Source organism: Protopterus annectens, chromosome 7.part0 (assembly GCF_019279795.1).
Source record: "Protopterus annectens isolate FY-2018-M chromosome 7.part0, PAN1.0, whole genome shotgun sequence".
Taxonomy (NCBI): Eukaryota; Metazoa; Chordata; order Ceratodontiformes; family Protopteridae; genus Protopterus; species Protopterus annectens.
The window spans coordinates 1,448,611,957-1,448,632,636 of record NC_056739.1 but is presented as its reverse complement, the minus strand read 5'-3'; the positions used below and the strand labels follow the sequence as shown (position 1 = coordinate 1,448,632,636).

At 37.0% G+C, this 20,680-nt stretch overlaps 1 protein-coding gene across 1 annotated transcript in view; it reads right to left on the bottom strand.

The window, feature by feature from the left end:
• TRNT1 (tRNA nucleotidyl transferase 1) overlaps positions 1-20,680 on the bottom strand; it is a 419,244-nt gene that overhangs the window by 386,688 nt on the left and 11,876 nt on the right. Inside the window, exon 2 of the mRNA XM_044078012.1 lies at positions 2,767-2,960. Coding sequence (XP_043933947.1) covers positions 2,767-2,960 — 194 coding nt within the window. The remainder of the gene's footprint in view (positions 1-2,766; positions 2,961-20,680) is intronic.

Below are 20,680 nucleotides of genomic sequence, written 5' to 3'. Positions count from 1 at the left end.
CCCTCTACTCTTCACCAATCATAAAAGATCTTCCAGGAGACCTTGCACAGACCAATTGTATACTATATGCAGGCAGTATCATAATATTAGGAGGGAACAAAACCCCTAACACTTCTCAACCATTTGGATTTGGCTCAATATTAATAAATTCAATGTTAACACTCAGAAAAGCTCATCTAGTTTGGTAATCGTGGACTACACCAGACAAACCACTTCTGTATTTATAAATCTTCAGCTTTTCATCTCCCATTTGTGAAAGAATGAAAGTAACTCTCTCTGCTCTTTGCTCAGTACCTAAACTTTCACAAAAACACAGAGATCCAAATACACAAGGTATTCTCTCAATGAAAAGTGTCTTACAAAATCTTCAACTTGATATCCACATAGGCAAGATGTTCCGCTGTCATTTCACACTATCATAGGAAGTACCGTCTCCTAGGCTTACAGAGTTAAGTGGTGGCAGAGTCTCTATCCCCTGCTGAAAACATGAAGTGGTGGCAGAATCTCTATCCCCTGCTGAAAACATGAAAGAGGAAATAGCTAATCTATAAAGAAGGCCTCCACAAACTTGTCATACTCAAAGGCAAGAATCACTGTGGAAGGACACTGCCTTTCTTTTGAAAGTCTCAGTATCAAGAGTCTAAATAATGTCCAGTTCTTTATCTGGCACAAATCAGCCACAACAGTAAAGACCAGACACTTTAACTACAGTAATACAAGAGGAACAGCTGTCTTACTATTTTCAAAGTAACCTTCTTGACTGCAGACTTCACGATTTTCAAAGCCATGCAAACACCAGAAAGGAAATTCTTAGGTGTCTTGGATTGCAGCAATTTCAGTTGTTGAGTTTTTAGATGTATATGAGGTCAAGATCTCATGACATGGAAGATGAACTAAGCTCAGCAGAATCTTTGGGGAACACTTGTACAAAGACACACAAATATAATTGCAATTAGCCTTTTCTGTGCTGGAGAGCGGAGAAGGAAGACTTAGAATACATACAGCATGCATGAATCCCTCACAAGCAAATCACACACCTAATGTGCATGGACATACTTATGAAATCTCTACTTTATTTTTAAGAAATTGTACCTCAAAGGAACCGATACAAGATATTTGAACAAATTCTTTCATAGAAAGGAACAGTCTTCTGAATAATATTAATAACTAGAGGTAACTTTAAACAGCTCAAAAGTCCATACTTTTTGTAATGAAAGAGGAATGGTTATCAAAGGGAAAAATTCAACAAGAGAATAAATGCTCACACTTAGAAAAAAAAAGGACACTTAACAACACACAATGAAAAAATGTCATTTTAACAGTTATTAAAGGTAGTCAAAGATTAAGAATATTGAGATAAAAATACAGTCCCACTGAAAGGGGCCTAGGCCCAACAACATAATATTTTTGACAGGAAAATTTGCAGAAAAACAGGGAAACCTAGCCAATACTACAAACACTATAAATAAAGAAACAGAGACACTAAAACAAGTCAAACATACTTTACAGTCTTTGCATCTACCCTTCTTATTGTACCCTGGAGCAAAGGAAAATAAACTATTAAAATCATTCATCCTAGCTCTTTACATATCAGTGAAGACTTGTAAAGGGACAGTGGCATATTGAGGGGGAGGTAACCAGCAGCCTGGAAATGTTTGGCTTGCAAAACAGTAAAATGCCTATGATAATCAGTCATATCAGTTATCATACCTCTCAACCTCTTACAGCAAGAAATCTGGACAAAGCCATAAATAAAAGTAGGACAAAAAGCCCAAAATAGGGACAATTTTTAAATATTGCGCTTACAAACTTAGAAAGTTGATAGAATGACAGGTTTTGCATTAGCATGAATTTTTCTGAAGGGTATGAAGTCTGAAATTCAAATGTCTGTCATTTTCTAATCTCAATCTTTAATGATTTGCCACTAACTTGCCAGAAAACATCAATTTTATGAAAAATGGACCAAAAATACGAGAGAAAAATCTGGACATTCTGTGAAAATCTGTACAGTTGAGAGGTATGCCAGTTATCAAGGATGGATCTCTTACTATGAAAACAGTTACAGAAAAACACACACTTGAATACCTGTATTTACTGACCATTTTACCTCTTTTACTCTTCTCCTGCTGATGAAGCCTTTATATTTTTAAATGTATACCATACATCTCAATCCCACTGCCTGAGTTTGACCAGGTTAATTGACCTAGTTTGCATACATAACACTTGTTACACAATGAAGTTCAATGAGGAAACAATAAGTACGACTGCAGCTAATGCAAGCTATGTAAGGCTGTGTAGAGGCAATACTGTAACAAAATGCATACATGCAGTTCAAACAGCAAAGTACTGCACAAAAAAGGAATAAAACAGATAAGATGCAAAATCAGGACAAAGTAGTCCTGACATATAGAAAAACAAATCAACAAAAAGACAAATAAATAAATAAATACTATGACACAAGTCACCTGCATGACATGAGACAAATGACATGACAATAAACGTCAGGTGTCTCTAGGAAATGTAACTGAGCCAACGTTGATAAATAAACAAAAATATGAAAAACTGATTAACCCAAATCTGTTATTTAAAGTCAATTACTCAAGGTTTATGTTAGATTTGAAATCTTTATTTCTATATACAAATACAAAGATGAAAAAAATGGAACTTAGCTAATCCAGATTGAGCTCATCATGAAACAGAGATAAGCAGAGTCTCCAACTTCAAAATGAAAACTACAATTTACAAAAAAAAAAGACTTCAACTGACCCTGGCAGTGATGGTACCATGTTTCTCTCCTTTGTTGTTGATCATTCTGATGCCAGTAGTCTGAAAAATGTGTTTCATCTCATCAGGAGTAGCTGTTGTGGCAAAGTCCACATCCTGTGGAGGCTTTCCATTCAAAATGTCTCTGACTGCACCACCTGCAATTCTAAGCTCAAACTTCTCCTTCTCAAACAGCTCTGAAAAAAATCAGCATATCATATAACAGACATTAGCTGAGATACTAAATAAACCATTTTAGCAAAACCAGCCTTTTCAGTTCTTTAATCTTTACACCAGTTGAATTCAAGCCTACACCAACAGTTCAGCTTTAACAATCATAAAATATGCCAAGACAGTTAGTCTGAAATTACTGCTACACACCTCCAATGGAATTTCTCTAGTAAATGGAAGTCACTCAAACATGTATTATTACTAACCAAATATCTATGCTTATGTAATTACATTCTCTTTCTGTACAGTGGTAAAGGGTACATTTTACAGCAATAAAGTGCATCTATGTATAATTCAGAACACTTGCATTTGAATTCCTTCTAGTTTGACTTGCATATGATGTGACTCTGAAAAAAGTCATTAAGCTTCCAAATGTTTCAGTTTAGCCAGAAAGATATTGCCCTCAGTCCCCACTCAGTAGTAAATTACAAGGACACATCTTGTATAATTGTTATCTTAATGTAAAATATCAAAGCACCTCTCAAAGTTCCAAGTTCCGTACAATTTAAATACTGTAGCAATTTCATAAACAAGCAGTGGTTGAAATACTTTGGGCAGATATTTGTAAAGGTGGGTAAAAAATTAAATTCAGTACACAACTGGCAAATATTGCAAATTATTTGCAAACTCCTGTTTTTCAAAATATCTACCAGTATCCCTCACATTTTGGAACTTGACTATATCTTTATTAGCTATACAGATTACCTTCTATATGGCAGGAGCAAACAGATATTGTAGATCTCAGCAACTCTGCTTTTGGTGGGGTCCTGCTCACTCTGTTCCCCTACCCTAACCACAGTTCCCACCCACTCCCATCGCACCTAGATTTTAACTTCCTAAAGTCAACACTTTCCCTCTACACAACCAAGCACAAGCAATTATACCTCAGCCTTCACCACTACACCTACTTCAACAACTCACTCAAATAATCAGTCAGTCTCCTCTCCCTAGTCTACCACTCTTATCTTTCTCAACTCATAGTAACAGCTCCACCCCTCTAATTCTACTCAACTCCTCAAAAATGATCTTAATCCTATTTCTACTATCACCATCTACACCATTCTGCCCCTCCACACAATTACCCTGCATCTTCTACCTGTTCTTACCTATGCAACATCCTCTTTCACTCAACAAATACAATGGTCTATTCCTAATTAACTTAAATCTTAGGAGCATCTACAACAAACAACCTGATCTGCATGCATACATATCATCACACACCTCTGATATACTAAACAGTCACAGAAGCCTTTTTGTTTGAAACCCAATACCAAAGAACAGGAAATTCTTCCCCTGGTTATAACATCATTAAAAAAGACAGACACCACAAGAAAGCTGGTAGAACAGCTATCATAAAAAAAATCTAAAACTCATTTCCTACCACTTCTTCTACCCCAATCTCTAAAATCCTGAAATAATTACCCCCCCCCCCAAAAAAAAAAAAAAAGAGCATAAGCATCAAAGCCATACATATCCCTCCTGGTAACAGCATCACAGTACTATAACATGTCCTCTAGTGGCTCTCTCACAATAGCAAAAAATAAATTATTATCTTAAGTGATCTCAGCATAGATTACCTACTTATTAATTCTGTCTTCTCCCAGCATGTGTAAAACCATTAACCTTTCTGGTTTCAAACACATTTCATCTTTTGCTACTAAAATTAATAGGTGCAGTAATAGGCATTCAGTGTTACACTGGATACTCATCACTGCCCCAGACGAAATAAGCACTGCTGGATATCTGTAAGGCATTATTAGTGACCATTATTAGTGACCATCTCCCCCACCTTTGCCATAAGACAAGCTAAACACATAGAAAAAAATCTATAAATAAGTATGCAACATCTCCTCCTTAAACATTATCATCATCAACTACTTCCACAAATAGAGCTGGGATAGCCTAAACTAACATGTCCCTGGATGATGATGTAAATCACTCTAATGGCACATTCCTCAACATCCTAAATGATCAAGCTCCCATTAGATCCAACAGAGTCAAATCCAACCCCACCCACAGGTTCAAAAATGAAAACAGGCAAATTGTTTTAAAAAAGAGACAAGCCTAGAGAGTATAGTCTAAGGATTGAACACAACAAAATGAACGCTTTAGACAACTAAGAAACCTAAGAAAAACAAATTCAGATCTGCTAAAACTGTATACTTCACAAAACTGCAGGACAAATAAATTGAATTCAAAACTTTTCTGGAATGCAATAGAGAGTCTAATACACCTGAGCCTAACAACCACACCTTCAACTATCACCAAAATCTCCAACCCTAATGCTACCCAATGCAATACCGATTTTACAGAACATGTCCTCTCCTTGCTTACACCAAAACCACTTTTAGTGTCCCTACCAACCACATTCTGTCATACTCCATCTCTTTCCAACCAGAACCCGCACCATCAAAAAACTTCTAAACCTACTGACAAGTGCTGTTGATGCTGATTCCATAGCATACCCTGCAGCCATACTGATGTGAACTGCAACTCACAATTAGTGTATTGAATAAAAAACAATGTATAACAACAAAAGGACTAACTAACAATCAACAGAGGTTTCTCTGTGTAGTAACTACAACATATTCCACATGTTCTTCGTCAGTCACAACTGTTATACATTTAAGGTCAAATATGTGTAAAAATGCTTAATACTACAAAGTTTGATGTTTTATAACTGTTTTAGACATGACACTGCATTTTATAATTTTGTACAGCTTTTCTCCCAAGGCTTCTAATGAAAATAGGACTTGGTGCCAGTTGGACTTTTAGTGGTAAACAAATGGCAATAAATAAAATTAATTCAACTCCTGTTCAGAAACTTTACTCTGCTAATTAAAAAAAAAAAAAAAAGACTGGGGGACAAGCTCATAAGACTTAAGTGAAGATTCAAGCACCATTAAATACAGAAAAAGGGAGAGGGGGTTAAATATCACTGCCAATATAAAACCATATGACCCAAGAAGCCAAAGAGGAAAACAATATGATGACTACATGCAAACAGAGTGAGACCTCAGTGGGAAGTTCTGCAGTGCTCTCAAGAGTTGCTGTCTATCCATAATGGTAGAGTGAATTCCAAATAAAACCCACCAACGATAAAACACCAAATAAGTCATGTCTAGTAGCTGAAATGTTTTTTTTCCAATAAAACCCCTGCTTGCTTGACATTTCTCCTTCAAGAGGATAAATTCATTATGCATAGCAAATCTTACAATACCTGAACCACACCATACCTGTACTACAATCAACTAACATACAATTAAAATCAGCAATGCATTTATATTTGCATGTCCAGTCAAAATTTACTTGAATTCAAGAAAACAAATTAATGTATTTTAGAATATTTTTGAATCATGGAAGCATATGCCTTTTACTTAACATAGTACGGCAAACAGGACTTTCAATTTTAATACAGAAAATTCTGAATCTCAAAACTCTGAGCACAAAGTGACTGTCATGAAATAAAATTAATGTCAAAACTTGTTATAACCCTGTCAAAAGCATTTTACTGAGGGTGCTTTACCCATCTGCATCTCCACAAGGGGGGGGAACTTCCTCCCAACCCCCACTTTCCCAGCCAATCTCTTCATGATCACAATTTAGGTCCTTGAATCACTGCTCCCCTTTCAACAAGGCACATGGAATTTAAATGTGCTGCTACAGAATTTAATGCAATAATAGGACAAATTTATCTTTACTGCCCTTTTTTCTTTAATACACTAAAATAAGGGAAATATGTAAATGCCCCAACATATTCTTGTTTAGCCATCTGTGGGTTATTTATATACATGTAAGATCTAAAAACTACCATGAGAATGCAAGGCTAAGTTTCTCAAGATCCTCACAGTTCAATAGCATACTAAGTACCCATGAAACTATAAAGAAAATATCAGAATGTCTGCAGCAAATACAACATACTGCTCCACTCTGTTACAACCGGACAACCCTGCAACCTGAAACTTTTACATTTATTTTCGTATACCTCCATCAGAATGAAATACACTTCACAGCAGAAGGTGCCAACTATGTTGCAGTATTCTTTGCAGTAAACACTTTTCACAAAGGAAAATGCCATTAAGTTATAACACATCATACTACTTTTACTCACAAACATGGTTAAAGCTAAAATATCATCCAAACGATGTACTTTTCTTTAAGGAATACTGGGGATTTGATAACATTTTACTTAACTCTTAAATAACGGACCACATCTACTGACATCTACCACATGCTGAGTTGGAGAAATGAATAATCTTCTTTCGGATGTTCCCGTTAGGGGTCGCCACAGCAGATCACCTGTTTCCATGTCTTCCTGTCCTTTGCACCTTGCTCTGTCACACCAACCACCTGCATGTCCTCTCTCACCACACCCATAAACCTTATCTTAGGCCTTCCTCTTTTCCTGTTACCTGGTAGCTTCATCCTTAGCATCTTTTTCCCAATATACTCAATATCCCTCCTAAGCACATGTCCAAACCAACGTAATCGTGCCTCTCTGGCTTTGTCTCCAAACCTTCCAACCTGGGCTGACCCTCTAATATAATTATTCCTAATCCTGTCCACCCTTGTCATACCCACTGCAAATCTTAACATCTTTAATTCTGCCACATTCAGCTCAAACTCCTGCTTTTTTGTCAATGCCACTGTCTCCAACCCATATAACATAGCTGGTCTCACTACCCGCTTGTAGACCTTCCCTTTCACTCTTACAGGTACTCATCTGTCACAAATCACTCCTGACACTCTTCTCCACCCACTCCATCCTGCCTGTACTCTCTTCTTCACCTCTCTTCCACACTCACCGTTACTCTGAACTATTGACCCCAAGTATTTAAACTCATCTACCTTTGCCACCTCTACTCCTTGCATCCTCACCATTCCTCTATCCTCCCTCTCATTCACACACATACATTCTGTCTTATTCCTGCTGACCTTCATTCCACTTCTCTCTAGAGCATATCTCCATCTCTCCAGGGTCTCCTCCACCTGTTCCCTACTCAATGCAGATCACAATGTCATCTGCAAACATCATAATTCACGGGGACTCCTGTCTGATCTCGTCTGTCAACCTGTCCATCACCATTGCAAATAAAAAAGGGCTCAGAGCTGATCCTTGATGTAACCCCACCTCCACCTTAAATGCATCAGTCACTCCCACTGCAGACTTCACCACTGTCACACTACCCTCGTCCATATCCTGTACCACTCTTACATACTTTGCTGACACTCCTGACTTCCTCATACAATACCACAACTCCTCTCTAGGCACCCTGTCGTATAAAAACACACTGCAACTCCTTCTGACATTCTCTGTACTTTTCAATCAACACTCTCAGAGCAAACATCGCATCTGTAGTGCTCTTTCCCGGCATGAAACCATACTGCTGATCACTAATCATCACGTCCCTTCTTAACCTTGTTTCCACTACTCTTTCCCACAACTTCATGCTGTGACTGATCAATTTAATCCCTCTGTAGTTAGGTGGAGAAATTAATATGAGGAAGGAAGGAAGAAAAAAAAAAAAAAACTTTGTATCCCCCTCTACTATGGATTCTTAAAGCAGCATCTTATTACGTAATTAACATTTCTATTTCAAAAATTCAATTCCACTTTATAAGTACTTCTAGAAGACAATATATTTTTGCAGGTCCTACAATGCAACCTCTTAGTCATAATTTTACTGAAGGTAGTGTTTAACTCTTAAAACTTTAAGATAAAGCTTCCAGCAAATGTGGGGAGTGACACTAGTTCCAAGTAAAATTAAACCAACTGCTGTCTCCTTTCTAAACAAAATGACAATTACATTATCACCCAGACCTACAAGGTAGTATTCAAAATGTTAATATGTAAAAAGTGCAGTGTATGCAAATTTAAACCTATATCCAATGCTTGAAACTCCACAAGACGTGTGTGTGTATATATATATATATATATATATATATATATATATATATATATATATATATATATACATATATACACACACACACACACACACACACACATGTATATAATATTTTTTCCATCAACTGTGTTGAAAGAATCCCCATGCAAGAACAGTGATACATCACCATTTGCAAAATGCGGCACATGAAATCAACAGGCAAGCATTTAACGAACCCAAGGGAAGAGAGAACACAGCAAGAACATGCCATCTAACTTGACAGGTCTAGCAAGCAGGATCTAAGTGTTATACAACTGATAATACCAGCTGGCTAAAGTCATCAGAATGTGGGTGGAATGGGAAAAGTTGACTACAGCCAAACAAGTGAAGACATGAAAATATACCAGCATTTTATGAAAAGTCATACACATGAAAGCTCAAAGGGTAGGAAACAGAAATGTGCTAGAAAACTTGACAGCTTACACTGACATACATCCTGGATAGGATTAAATGAACAAATCCCTCACAGTACACTGGAAAAATATGCTCAGTTCTCAGATGTTATATGGTCTGTGCCACAAAAACACTGCTGGAAATAATATATTAGAGCACAGATGAAGCTACTGAACTTAAATCTGTATTTTTGACTGGAAAAAAGTAACACATTCCAATTGGAATAAATCATATAACAGCTCCCACTGGTAAATTAACTCCAATAATAATTAAATTAATTAAATTCTCTAATTACCCATCCTACATTCATGGGTGTAAGAATGAAAATAATCCCAGACAGGATGCCAGCGCATGCACATTTACTCACCCACAGAACGCACCAAATAGTAACTTGAAGAAATTCCATTTTACATACTGTACACTTTTGGTATATGGAAGGAAACTGGAGAACCTGGTAAAATCCAATGTGTACAAAGGGAGAAAAAAGTTTAAACTCAAAACAGGATGCAACCAGGTCAGAAAGTGAAGAACAAGAACTGTGAGGCAATGCCCCCACAACCCACCCACCCACCTTAATCATGTGTGCTAACCCTAACCCTGCACATTATATTACTAAAAACCTTTCCATAGCAATACCACAACCAAGACGATAGCAGATCAGTTTTGTAGCAGAAGTTTAATAGGGCATTTTTACTTGGAAGGAATTATTCAGTGTCTGCCATCTGAAATTAGTAACATTCAGTGTTTGTGCATCGTCTTTTTTTATCATTTGAGGTTCAGTGTTTTGAGTTTTAGATATTTCATAAAGTAATCAGTTGAAGGAACTGTGCTCATAAAAAGACTGCTTTATAGTAGGAGCGTAAAGCTGTCTGAATATTAAATATTGTAATAATTAATACTGCACTTGAGACACTGAATACTTTCAGTCTTTGTAATCTTATGGTACTTTCAAATTCTCCTACCTTCGGATATGACAATTGTGTTGTACTGATCTTTCAAGCTGTATTTTGGTCCCAGAATACAGATACATAGGTTCATAGGTTGGTACTAGGCTATCGGCCCTAGGGCCTATACAAGCCTAGCCATAACAATTCCCTGGCTATTTCTTCCCACACTATTTACAGATACAAAATTAGGATTTACACTTGCACTCTACCAGCTTCCAGAAAGTGACTCAGCAGATGGCACAAAGAAACAGGTTGCTAGGCAAAGACAAAAAAATGAAGGCAGTCAGCCACCCTTCATAAGGGATGTCAGCAACAACCAGCTCACCAGTCCAGAGAACATCAAAAGCAGATGGAAAGAGCACTTCCAGCAGCTTCTAAATGAAGAAAACACAGCAGAAGTAGTACTGCCCCAGACACAGCTGACAATGAAAGTGGAGGGGGAGCCCACCATAGAGGAACTAAGAACAGCACCAAGGAAAATGAAGTCGGGGAAAGCAGCAGGCTCAGAGAAGGTCGCAGCCGAAATGGTAAGGATGTTGGGTGAGAAGACTTCTGAGGGTACTCAAAGCAGGATGGAGAGAAATGAGCATCCCACATGAAAGGAGAATAAGCATACTAGTGCCAGTGTTGAAGAACAAAGGGGACATTCACAACTGTGGGCAATACAGACGTATCAAACTCCTGCACATTGCACAAATGTTCTGAAGAGGGTGATTAAAGTAAGATGGGGATGAGAAGTTTGGATTCAAATCAGGATGCAGCACAAATGACCCAATGTTCGGAGTGAGACAGATATTCAAGAAGAAGCTTGAAACGAGGAAAGAGTCCAAGAGGCATTCCTAGATTTTGAGAAAGTATATGACAAAGTCCCAAGAAAGCTGATTTGGGCAGACCTGCAGTGGTTCGAAGTCCCAGAAACATTGGTAGAATTAGTGCAAGCTAGGTAGAAGGATTCATTGACTCAAGTATGAACGTGTTTGGTCTTACAGAAGGATTATCAGTGGGAGTGAGACTGCATCAGGGGAACAGCTCTGAGCCCACTGCTGTTCATACTGGTGATGGACTACATTAGTAAACAGGTCAGAGGGGACAGATCAACCAAGTGCCATATACAAATGACGTGGCATTATAAACAGATTCTGAGCTTCAGCAAAGGATAAATGAATGGAATGCAAAACTAAAGGCACAGGGGATGAAACTCTGTACAGACAAATCAGTTGTATTGGTAGCAAATGGGGGAATACAGAAGAAGCTGAAAATTGAGATAGAAAGGAAAATAGCTGAACAGGTTAACAGCTTCAACTATAGCTGAACAGGTTAACAGCTTCAACTATCTGTGAGGGATGGCTGAGGAGAAGGGAAGTCTGAATGATGAGGTCAAAGTTAGAATCAGAGGAGCTGCAGCCAACAGACAAAGAGTGTCAGGTGTAATACAGGACAGAAAGATGCCAAAGAAGCTGAAAAGTAAGGTGCAGAAAACAGTGGTGTGCCCAGTACTAATGGATGGTACAGAAACCTGGGCAGTAAAAGCAGAGCAATTCAGAACACTACAAGTGATAGAGATGAAGTGCCTGAGATGGGTGATGGCATGTACAATGAGGAAAAGACGAAGAAATGACGACAAAAGAGCAGAAGCCAAAGTTGCTTCAACTGTAGAAAAAGTTAAAGAGAACAAATTATGCTGGTGTGTGTACAGAAAAGCAAAGGACAATCTAATGAAGAAGACTTGGGACACACAATAAGAAGGCAAGAGGAAAGAAAGGCATCCAGCAAAGAGGTGGATGGACTGTGTGACAGAAAACCTCGGACTACCAGGCACGAGTGTTAAAGAAGGTAGGAGAATGGCACTGAATACACAGAGAGATGGTGACAGGTGACATGACATCCCGACACTATGTAGAAAACAGAAAAAAGGGGGCTGATAATGACAGCATCTGTAAGGGACCAGACTTTCTAGTTAATACTTCTACGCCATTTGTATCGATTCTTATTTAAAGATTACAAAGTAGCAAAGGCATTCAGGGCACTATGAATAAGTTTTTCTTAACTTAACATGCTAAGTAGCTATTTCTTTCGTTTATATCTAACTGGTAGAAAGTTTGATTTTTTTTTTTTTTTTTTTTTTAAGTCTCCCATTCACTCTAGTACCATAACAGGCAGGATTAAGCTATACAAATAAAATATGAGCCACTGTGTTCCATTAACTCCAGCAATGCCTTATTAAACATGACAACTGAAATGACTTGCAAATGTCTGCTCAACGTAATTATAAATGCACATAGGACCAAATTCTTACAGACTTGCTCTCAGTATAAATTACTTACTCCAGTGTAAGTGTTTTATAAAAAGGCAAACAAACAAAAGATAAGCATTTAATGATATAGTTACAGTTTGCTGACATTTATGGCCTTTCTGAAACCTAAAAACACAAACCTAAGAAATACAAAGGGCTTATTTGCTATTATGTACACCTATCATTCCACCTTTCTGCCTAATCATTCAGGGTTACACTGTAAGATTCATTTGCCTACTCTGGTTTCCAGCTACTGTTCAATGCTTGTTTTATACACATATTTAATATTTATAAGTTGTTTAAACTTTATTTTCTATCACTAATATGTCTGTTAAGCTCATTTGACTTGTATCTGTATATGTACATCATTGACAAAAGTAACGGGTGGTGCAGTGGTTAACGTTGTTGCCTCACAGGAAGAGGTTCTCTGGTTCCATTCTCAGCTGAGATGAACGGGTGGTGCAGTGGTTAACGTTGTTGCCTCACAGGAAGAGGTTCTCTGGTTCCATTCTCGGCTGGGATGCCTTCTGTGTGGAGTCTGCATGTCCTCCCTGCATTCGCGTGGGTTTTCTCCAGGTACTCCGGTTTCCTCCCACATTCAAAGACATGCATCTGGAGCGTTTCTCCCCAGGCCTCCTCTATAAACACTCGGCCCTAGATGGACTTTCACTGTTAACAAATGTTAAATTAATATTTTATATTATATATATATATATATATATATATATATATCTATACACACACACATACATACATACATACATACATACACACAATGTTCATAATGCCTTTGACTCCTACAAGTCCCTCTGGTTACCTACCGACAGTCAAAGTTGCTTTGTTTAAGGACAGAGCCAGAAGAAAAGATGGGTTGAGTGCTACAACTATTTGCCAACCCATAGTTCAACTGAATTAAGAAATATTTCAGCATAATTCTTTTTTTGTTATAATGCAACAACTGCTTTACACAGAGTGCCTGTTTTCCAGAGTTGGTGTGACTTACTACTTTAAAGAGGGTAAAGGCAGCTGTCCAGGTTCTTTGCTTTTCATTTTTTTTGAATTATGGGAAACTCAATTAAGTGATAGTAAAATACATGTTTACATTGTATATTTATACTCATTTAAGTAGCTTTGTGTAGTCAGAAACAACCGGTTTTGTGTTCAGACTGAGTTACTGTACTTGATGGTGTTACAGCAGAACCTCTTATGTCTATGATGAGAACTGTTACCTATGGCATGTATTCTGAAGAGGACGACTACTAGTAGAAGATAGTTTATCACATGCAGTGTGTTTTACCACTTGTTTATGTAAAACTGTAACCACAGCTAACATAACTTCATCCAGTTCCTCTTAGCCCCATCCATTAATTTGCTTTCTGCAGCCCTACCTTGATCTGAACTCTGCAACTGCCACTGACTGAATCATAAGGTCAGCAGTTCACAACTTCTATAAGGACATGATATTGAAATACATAATATTTGTAGTGCATAGTGTTTTTTATACCCAAGGCCTTAGATTCCCGGACCAAAACAGGGCAATAAACAGGGTTAGTTTTAGTACAGTGACCAAGGAAATATGAAAATTGCTTCACTGTATCAAACTGTAGCATACTGTCTAGCAAAAGACTTCACACCATGTGGATAATGAAGTGCAAGAGAACCATGCTAGTTTTCTAAACCTCATTTAGCCTCTACTGTAGAAGAATACTTTGTCAGACACAGGAAAACAAGAAATCCTATGGGACATATGCTGCTCTGTTCATTAATCTATACTGGTGTAGGTGTTCCTATAACAAAACATTGGTGGACAGGTACTGAAGTTGAATACACTGCCATCATGGAAGGTCTACACTGTTTATCTGGTTGGAAATGAGGCCATAGTTTTGAGTTTTTGCAGCTTCAACAGAGCAATGATCAGTTGCTAGATCTGTAAGTTACTTTGATATGCATCATCCCAAGGAAGATAAATGTTATGACTATAAATGCATGTACATTTTGTTTTACTGTTTGGGTAAACGATTATGGCCATGCCCTACATGAGGGAGATGGATGGTGTGAGATGTAGTTTTGTAAAATGGTGGTGTTGAAAAATGATACAGTGGTGGGTATGTTGGAATAACAAGTAAAAATTTAAGAATCCTTGTCACTCCCTGCCATAATACAGAAGTGACCATAGCTCTACTGTCATGCCTATACACAAAGCATTTTATGAATCACACTATGCAGTCACAGTTAAGTAAGACAGTAGAGAACAGGACAATAGCGAGAAGCAACTTAGTACACCACCATGGTATGTGCATGCCTGTACATTATTCATAGAAGCTAATAGTCTTCTGTACACCACTGTTTAATGCAGAGAGCCAGGTCTATTTTGGCAGCAGTTGAAAAGTAGCATATTAAACATAATGCTTGGAATGCATTTATATAACTATGCAGCAGGTTTACAGATTAACAGATATTTCAAGGTCTCAAAGTCTTACCACCATTCATGCCTTGCCAGTACCCTCCTTCATTATCCTTCTTTCTCTGGAAGAGTCACAACAGTCAGTCCCACAGTAAATATGCAGCAAACCATCTAGGTGTTGAAAGACTGTGAGTCACACAGCTTAACATGCAAGGAAAGTTTATACCAGAGACTTAGGAGATGCCGTGTTACAAACCTATCCCTCTCTACTGCGTTTTATTTACGTACCATGTTCTAGTGTCAGTGGAGATATTAAACTTGTGAAAACAGGAGATGCAGGGTAACCATATATAAATGACACAGTAAGTGAGACAGAGATCTCCATTCAAAAGTCTGTAAAACATTGAATAAAATGGATAGAGCTTCCAGGAGGTTAGGGATGTTAGAAAGATCCCAAAAAGATCGCAAACCTAAATGTCTGATATGTTTCATGAGATGCACCACAAAGGGGACAATATAATCAAAAACAAGTTAAATTACTATTGAATATGAGGAAGTGCAGCCATCTACCAAAGTGATGACATTACACTTTTTAGCATTAGTTTTGAGATCTTTTTTAGTAAGCCAGGAGTTTACTAGGGAGAATTTATTCTGGAAGGCTTGGGTATCAGTGGGTGACTTAATCCATCTTAGCCAGAGGTCTTGACTTTCTACTTGGAGATATCAGAAGTGCTGAAATGGAGAGGTACTGAGCTGGTCTCTTCCATTCCTTCTGGTTAAGCACCTGCAACTTGCACTGTGTATGTTGTTTCAGCCAGTTCACTATCCATCTTACCACATATTGGTTAATTTGTAAAACATTTAGCTTCTGTATGATGACAATATGAGGAACAGTGTCAAAGGCCTTGGCAAGATGAAAATACTATATACATACTGCATGCCCACTATCTACAGCCTCCATAACCTTTTCAAAGAAGTTTCCCCAGATTCATCAGCCAGGATCTACCCTTCACAAAACTCAACTGTTAGGGGTCATGTCTAATAAGATTCTTAATACTGGAGTTAAAGTCAATTGTAAAACATTTGTTGGTCTTACAGATGGGGCTTGTAAGGTGGATAGGTCTACAATTATCTGGGATAGTTGTAAGGCCACCCATATGAAGGGACTTGCAAGCACTCATCAAGGAAAAAACAGTACATAAACTTAGGTTACACATTTTGAGGATTTTGTTTGGAAGGGTATGTTCTCGTGTTAATTAAGCAACCAGATATAGTGTTAGATCCCAAGGAAAAAAATATTTTTGGTCTTTGTTAGCATTTTCAGTAAATGGTCTTTTGAGGAAATTGGTAAAGTAAGGGATTCAGATGTTTCAGGGCTTTAGATAGAGGTTCCAGGGGTAAAACTATACTAAATGTGTTTGCAAGGATACTGGCAATGTCCGCTGGATCAGAACAGGATATATCATTATGAATATGTTCCAAGTAATGTAGGGTATTGTTTCATAGTTTTCTACCATAAGTATCTTTGGCTTCAGAGGCCAGCCTAAGTTTAGAGCTCCCTGAGCAAAATTTATAATGCTGTTCTTTTTTTTTTTTTTGTAATGCTTTCAATATTATTCTTGGGAAGGTAGGTCATAAGTGAGCTTTGCTATTTCATGATGGAGTAGGTTGAGAATGGTACATCTGCAGTCCACAGCTTCAGTGATGTTTGATGTATGGCTTCTGGAAGTTTAAAAGGAGAATGTTACAAATCTGAGCTCAGAAAAAAAAAACAGAGTGGAACAAAACAGGAACGAAACAAAATAAGATCCAAAGAACAAAAAAACGAGAGTCCTAAGATTAAGTGCTTTCGTTCTTTAATATATTCATGACTGAACTTCCTCAGAATTTTTTCACAAAACGTTTTCAAAGCATTTAAATACTTTCCAGGCTTTGCACAAAAAAAAAAAAAAAAAAAAAACACACACAACCAATCAACTACCATTCAAAGCACATGCACCCAATGAAATACAATATTTAAAATTAGTTTCAAAAATCTCAAAAAAAAAAAAAAAAAAGCATTTCCTAGTATTCAGGACCAATCATTAAATACTAAAAACAAGCTAATCATAGATCTTAACCCCTTTTGTAACAATCAGAAAACAGAATCAATCACAGATCTTGATTGCCTTTTCCACCAATCAAAAAGCAGTATTAAAATCCATTATCAAAAAGGGATGTTCCCAAATGGTCTTCCATCCAAATGCTATCAAGGCTCAATCTTGTGTAACTTCTAAAGTCAGATAAGATCAGGCACATTTATTCTAAACTAATGACTCACTCCCAAAATAAAACATTTGAATATATAAAAGGACAGAAAATGCTTAACCTTAGAAAGTCTGAGATCAGACTTCACTAGGAGATGAGATCAAAGAGAATTAGTGCAAGAGGCAGCCATACTTGCGAGAATCAGGTCAAGAATGCTGCGTCCCCTAGTGGTTTACTTACCAACTGCAACATTTTATTTATTTTTTTTTTTAAGTCTAGGAATTGTTGGGCCTACACTACATTGGAAGTACACGTTTTCAATTTACTGAAGAATAGTTAAACTCTTCCCAGTTGGAAATCATTTCGTACTGTAAGGGGACAAAGAAGATGGTTCTTTAACAAGCTATTTAGCCAATAATTAATCCTATCGAGAGTGATTTGTAGTTCAAGGAGTTCAGTTGGCAGGGCCCTACATATCTGCCTAGAGATAATTTGTTCCTTGACAGATAAAGGAGACTCCTCAACAGTGGCCACTGGATCTGAAGGCATGAAAAAAGTACTCTTTTACACTTAAGCCAAGTATCAGTAACTAAGCAGACATGGATACATTAAAAATGTAGGAGTGTCTCAAGATGAGACAATTTATTGTTTAGACTTCTGGCACTGGGGGAGCCACCTTAATGTGATATGACTTTGAAACTGATATGCTAGTTACGTTGAAATATCATCAACTGGACTCTGCCTGAGAAATACACTAGGGGAAAGCAGAGACTTTAGCTAGTATGCAGAAGCCTTGAAAACAGGGTTCAAGGACTCCTTAGTGAAGAAAGCTGGACCTCACACATTTCTTCCATGCTGACACAAAATGAAGTTTCCTAGAATGACAACAGCTATTTTAATGATAAAGGAACAAATTTCCTTGGTGTCAAAGCATCATTAGAGGGGGAAGAATGATTCCACTTAGGACTAATGTCTTACCTGCATTTATAACATACATTGAAAGTTCAGACAAGTTTCTCTCTGCTTGCTGTTCAGGACATGGCCACTCCAGCCCATTTATTTTGCAATATTTCATGTTGTTATTTCTGTAAATTGTAGCAGATATATAAAAGTTGCAAGTTTTTTAGACTTTTTTGTGCATGTCACAGATTTACTGTATTTTCCTACACATCAGTTTATATACAGACCTTAACATGTCTTACTGCCTTAACATGTCTTACTCCATTTTGTCACTCTGATTAAATTCGACAATGGCCCAGATATGACTGCAAAGGGTCCTTAGACCACCTCATCTATCTAAAGCAGAGAAGCAAAATAAACAAATACATGTGGTTATCGTGTACTCTTGCTGAGTGAATACTTCTGAGTAAGGTACCAATGAAACAGTTCATGGTTGGAAAGAGCAACTACAATAACCCCCTCACATGCTACTGGCTAGTTTGCATATACAGCACAAACACAAGCAATGATGTCACTGTGTCATATTACAGTTGAGTTTTCTGTACTTATTTCAGGAATTCTTGATTGTTGGTTCTTTTTGGATGCATTTAAAACTAAGAAAACTGCCAACATTTCCTCCTTTGTTTTTATACTGGTGTGTATTTACTTCTGATACTGAGATCAAATAAGATCACATGCACATCCACACAAATCTGGGATAACAATCAGGAGGCAGTAGTTAAGAAGGGCTTTCATAGGTTCAAAATTGTTCTGTACAACTACCTATGAATTTCTTTTACTGATGCCAGAATCCAAGAAAGTTCATAATCTAATTTCAGATCCCAGATATGGAGTAGATACCGATGGAACTTCTTGAAATAAAGTCTAGTGTACAGTATACTTATGGCACTGATTATCACGTGACCCAACAATGTCTAATCTGATCTCAGTTATAATGCTGTTCAAAATGCCCGTAAAACACGAACTCTGGAACCAAGCAGGACAGATAATAACGCTCTTTATTTCAGGAATCACGTTTTCGCTCCCACACTGTAGAAGCTTCATCAGTTAATACAAAATAATTCATTAACATTTGCTGTTTATATATGTTACAGCCATGATGTCATTTCCTTTTTATTTTATTTTAAAGCAACAAAACTACCATTAAAAATATTATGTACTGGAAGACATCATCACATCTAAAAAATGACACTTCGTGCTATACTTGATAGCTCCATCATCGCACATTTGTAGTATATTATTACAGTCAAATTTATGATTTAATATAAATCAATTAAAAAATTTTTTTTTTTTTTATGTATATATAAAAATATAAATTAAAATATGTGTAAAAATGAAGGATATATCAGTTCTGTGTAATTCTTTTATTTAATTTATTACTATGTATATGTGGGTGATACAAAGTATTGTAATTACCACCTCTATACTATTATTATTAAGGTAATTTTATATATATCTAAATTAGAATAATATCCTTCCTTTATCTCATATAACTCCTATATTTAAGAAGGACTGAAATATTACAGGATTCATTTAATCCCGGATAGGTGAAGGCATCCACACCTATCTGCCACTCTAATTCTCTAAGTTCGAGTAAGAGAGTTTGAGGTCCACCCCTTATTCCAGTTAGAACCTGCTCTATGCCCATAAATTGGAAACTATGTCCAATGTTTTGTAAGACATGTTTGGACAAAGCATTATCCAGTTTTTTATTTTTGATCGCATAAAGGTGTTGGTATATTCGATCGCTCAGCTTGCGGTCGGTCTTACCGATATAAAAACATGGGCAACAAGTACAAAAAGCAATGTATATCACAGATTTTGTAGTGCAATTAATTCTAGAATTAATGGTATATTTTCTATCTCTGATTGTGAATGTGTTGCCTATTTTCAAACAATTGCATCTATTACAAAATCCGCACATAACTGTGCCAGGTTGTCTGTTAGAAAATGTACATATTGCAGGTCTCTGTAATAATTCTTTTAAGTTCCTGCCCCTCTTAAAAACTACAGACGGGTGTGGACCTAGTTTTTGGAGCAATCCAGGATTATTAAAAATAAAATACCAGTTTTTCTTAATAATATTCCATACATCACCAATATGTCTATTAAATGTTAAAACGATACTTGTCCTGAATTTATTTATATTTTGGTTATGATTACTAGTTTCAATAACCATACTATTTTGGTCTAAACTATTTTCTAAAGGTTCACTTATTACTTCATTACCATCAATATTTGGAGTTTGATGTTTACATCTTACCAATGGCTGGTAAAAGCCTGTGTCACGTTTGAAGGAAACCTCATAGATTAATTCATCAATTAGGTACTCTGGATACCCCCTATTTGTAAACAGATCCTTCAAAAAGGAACACTCATCTCTGAATGTTTCAATTGTGCTACACATACGTACAGCTCTAACTAGCTGTCCTTTAACAATAGATCTTTTTTGTTTAACTGGATGGTTACTGGAGTAGTGTAAGAAAGCATTACA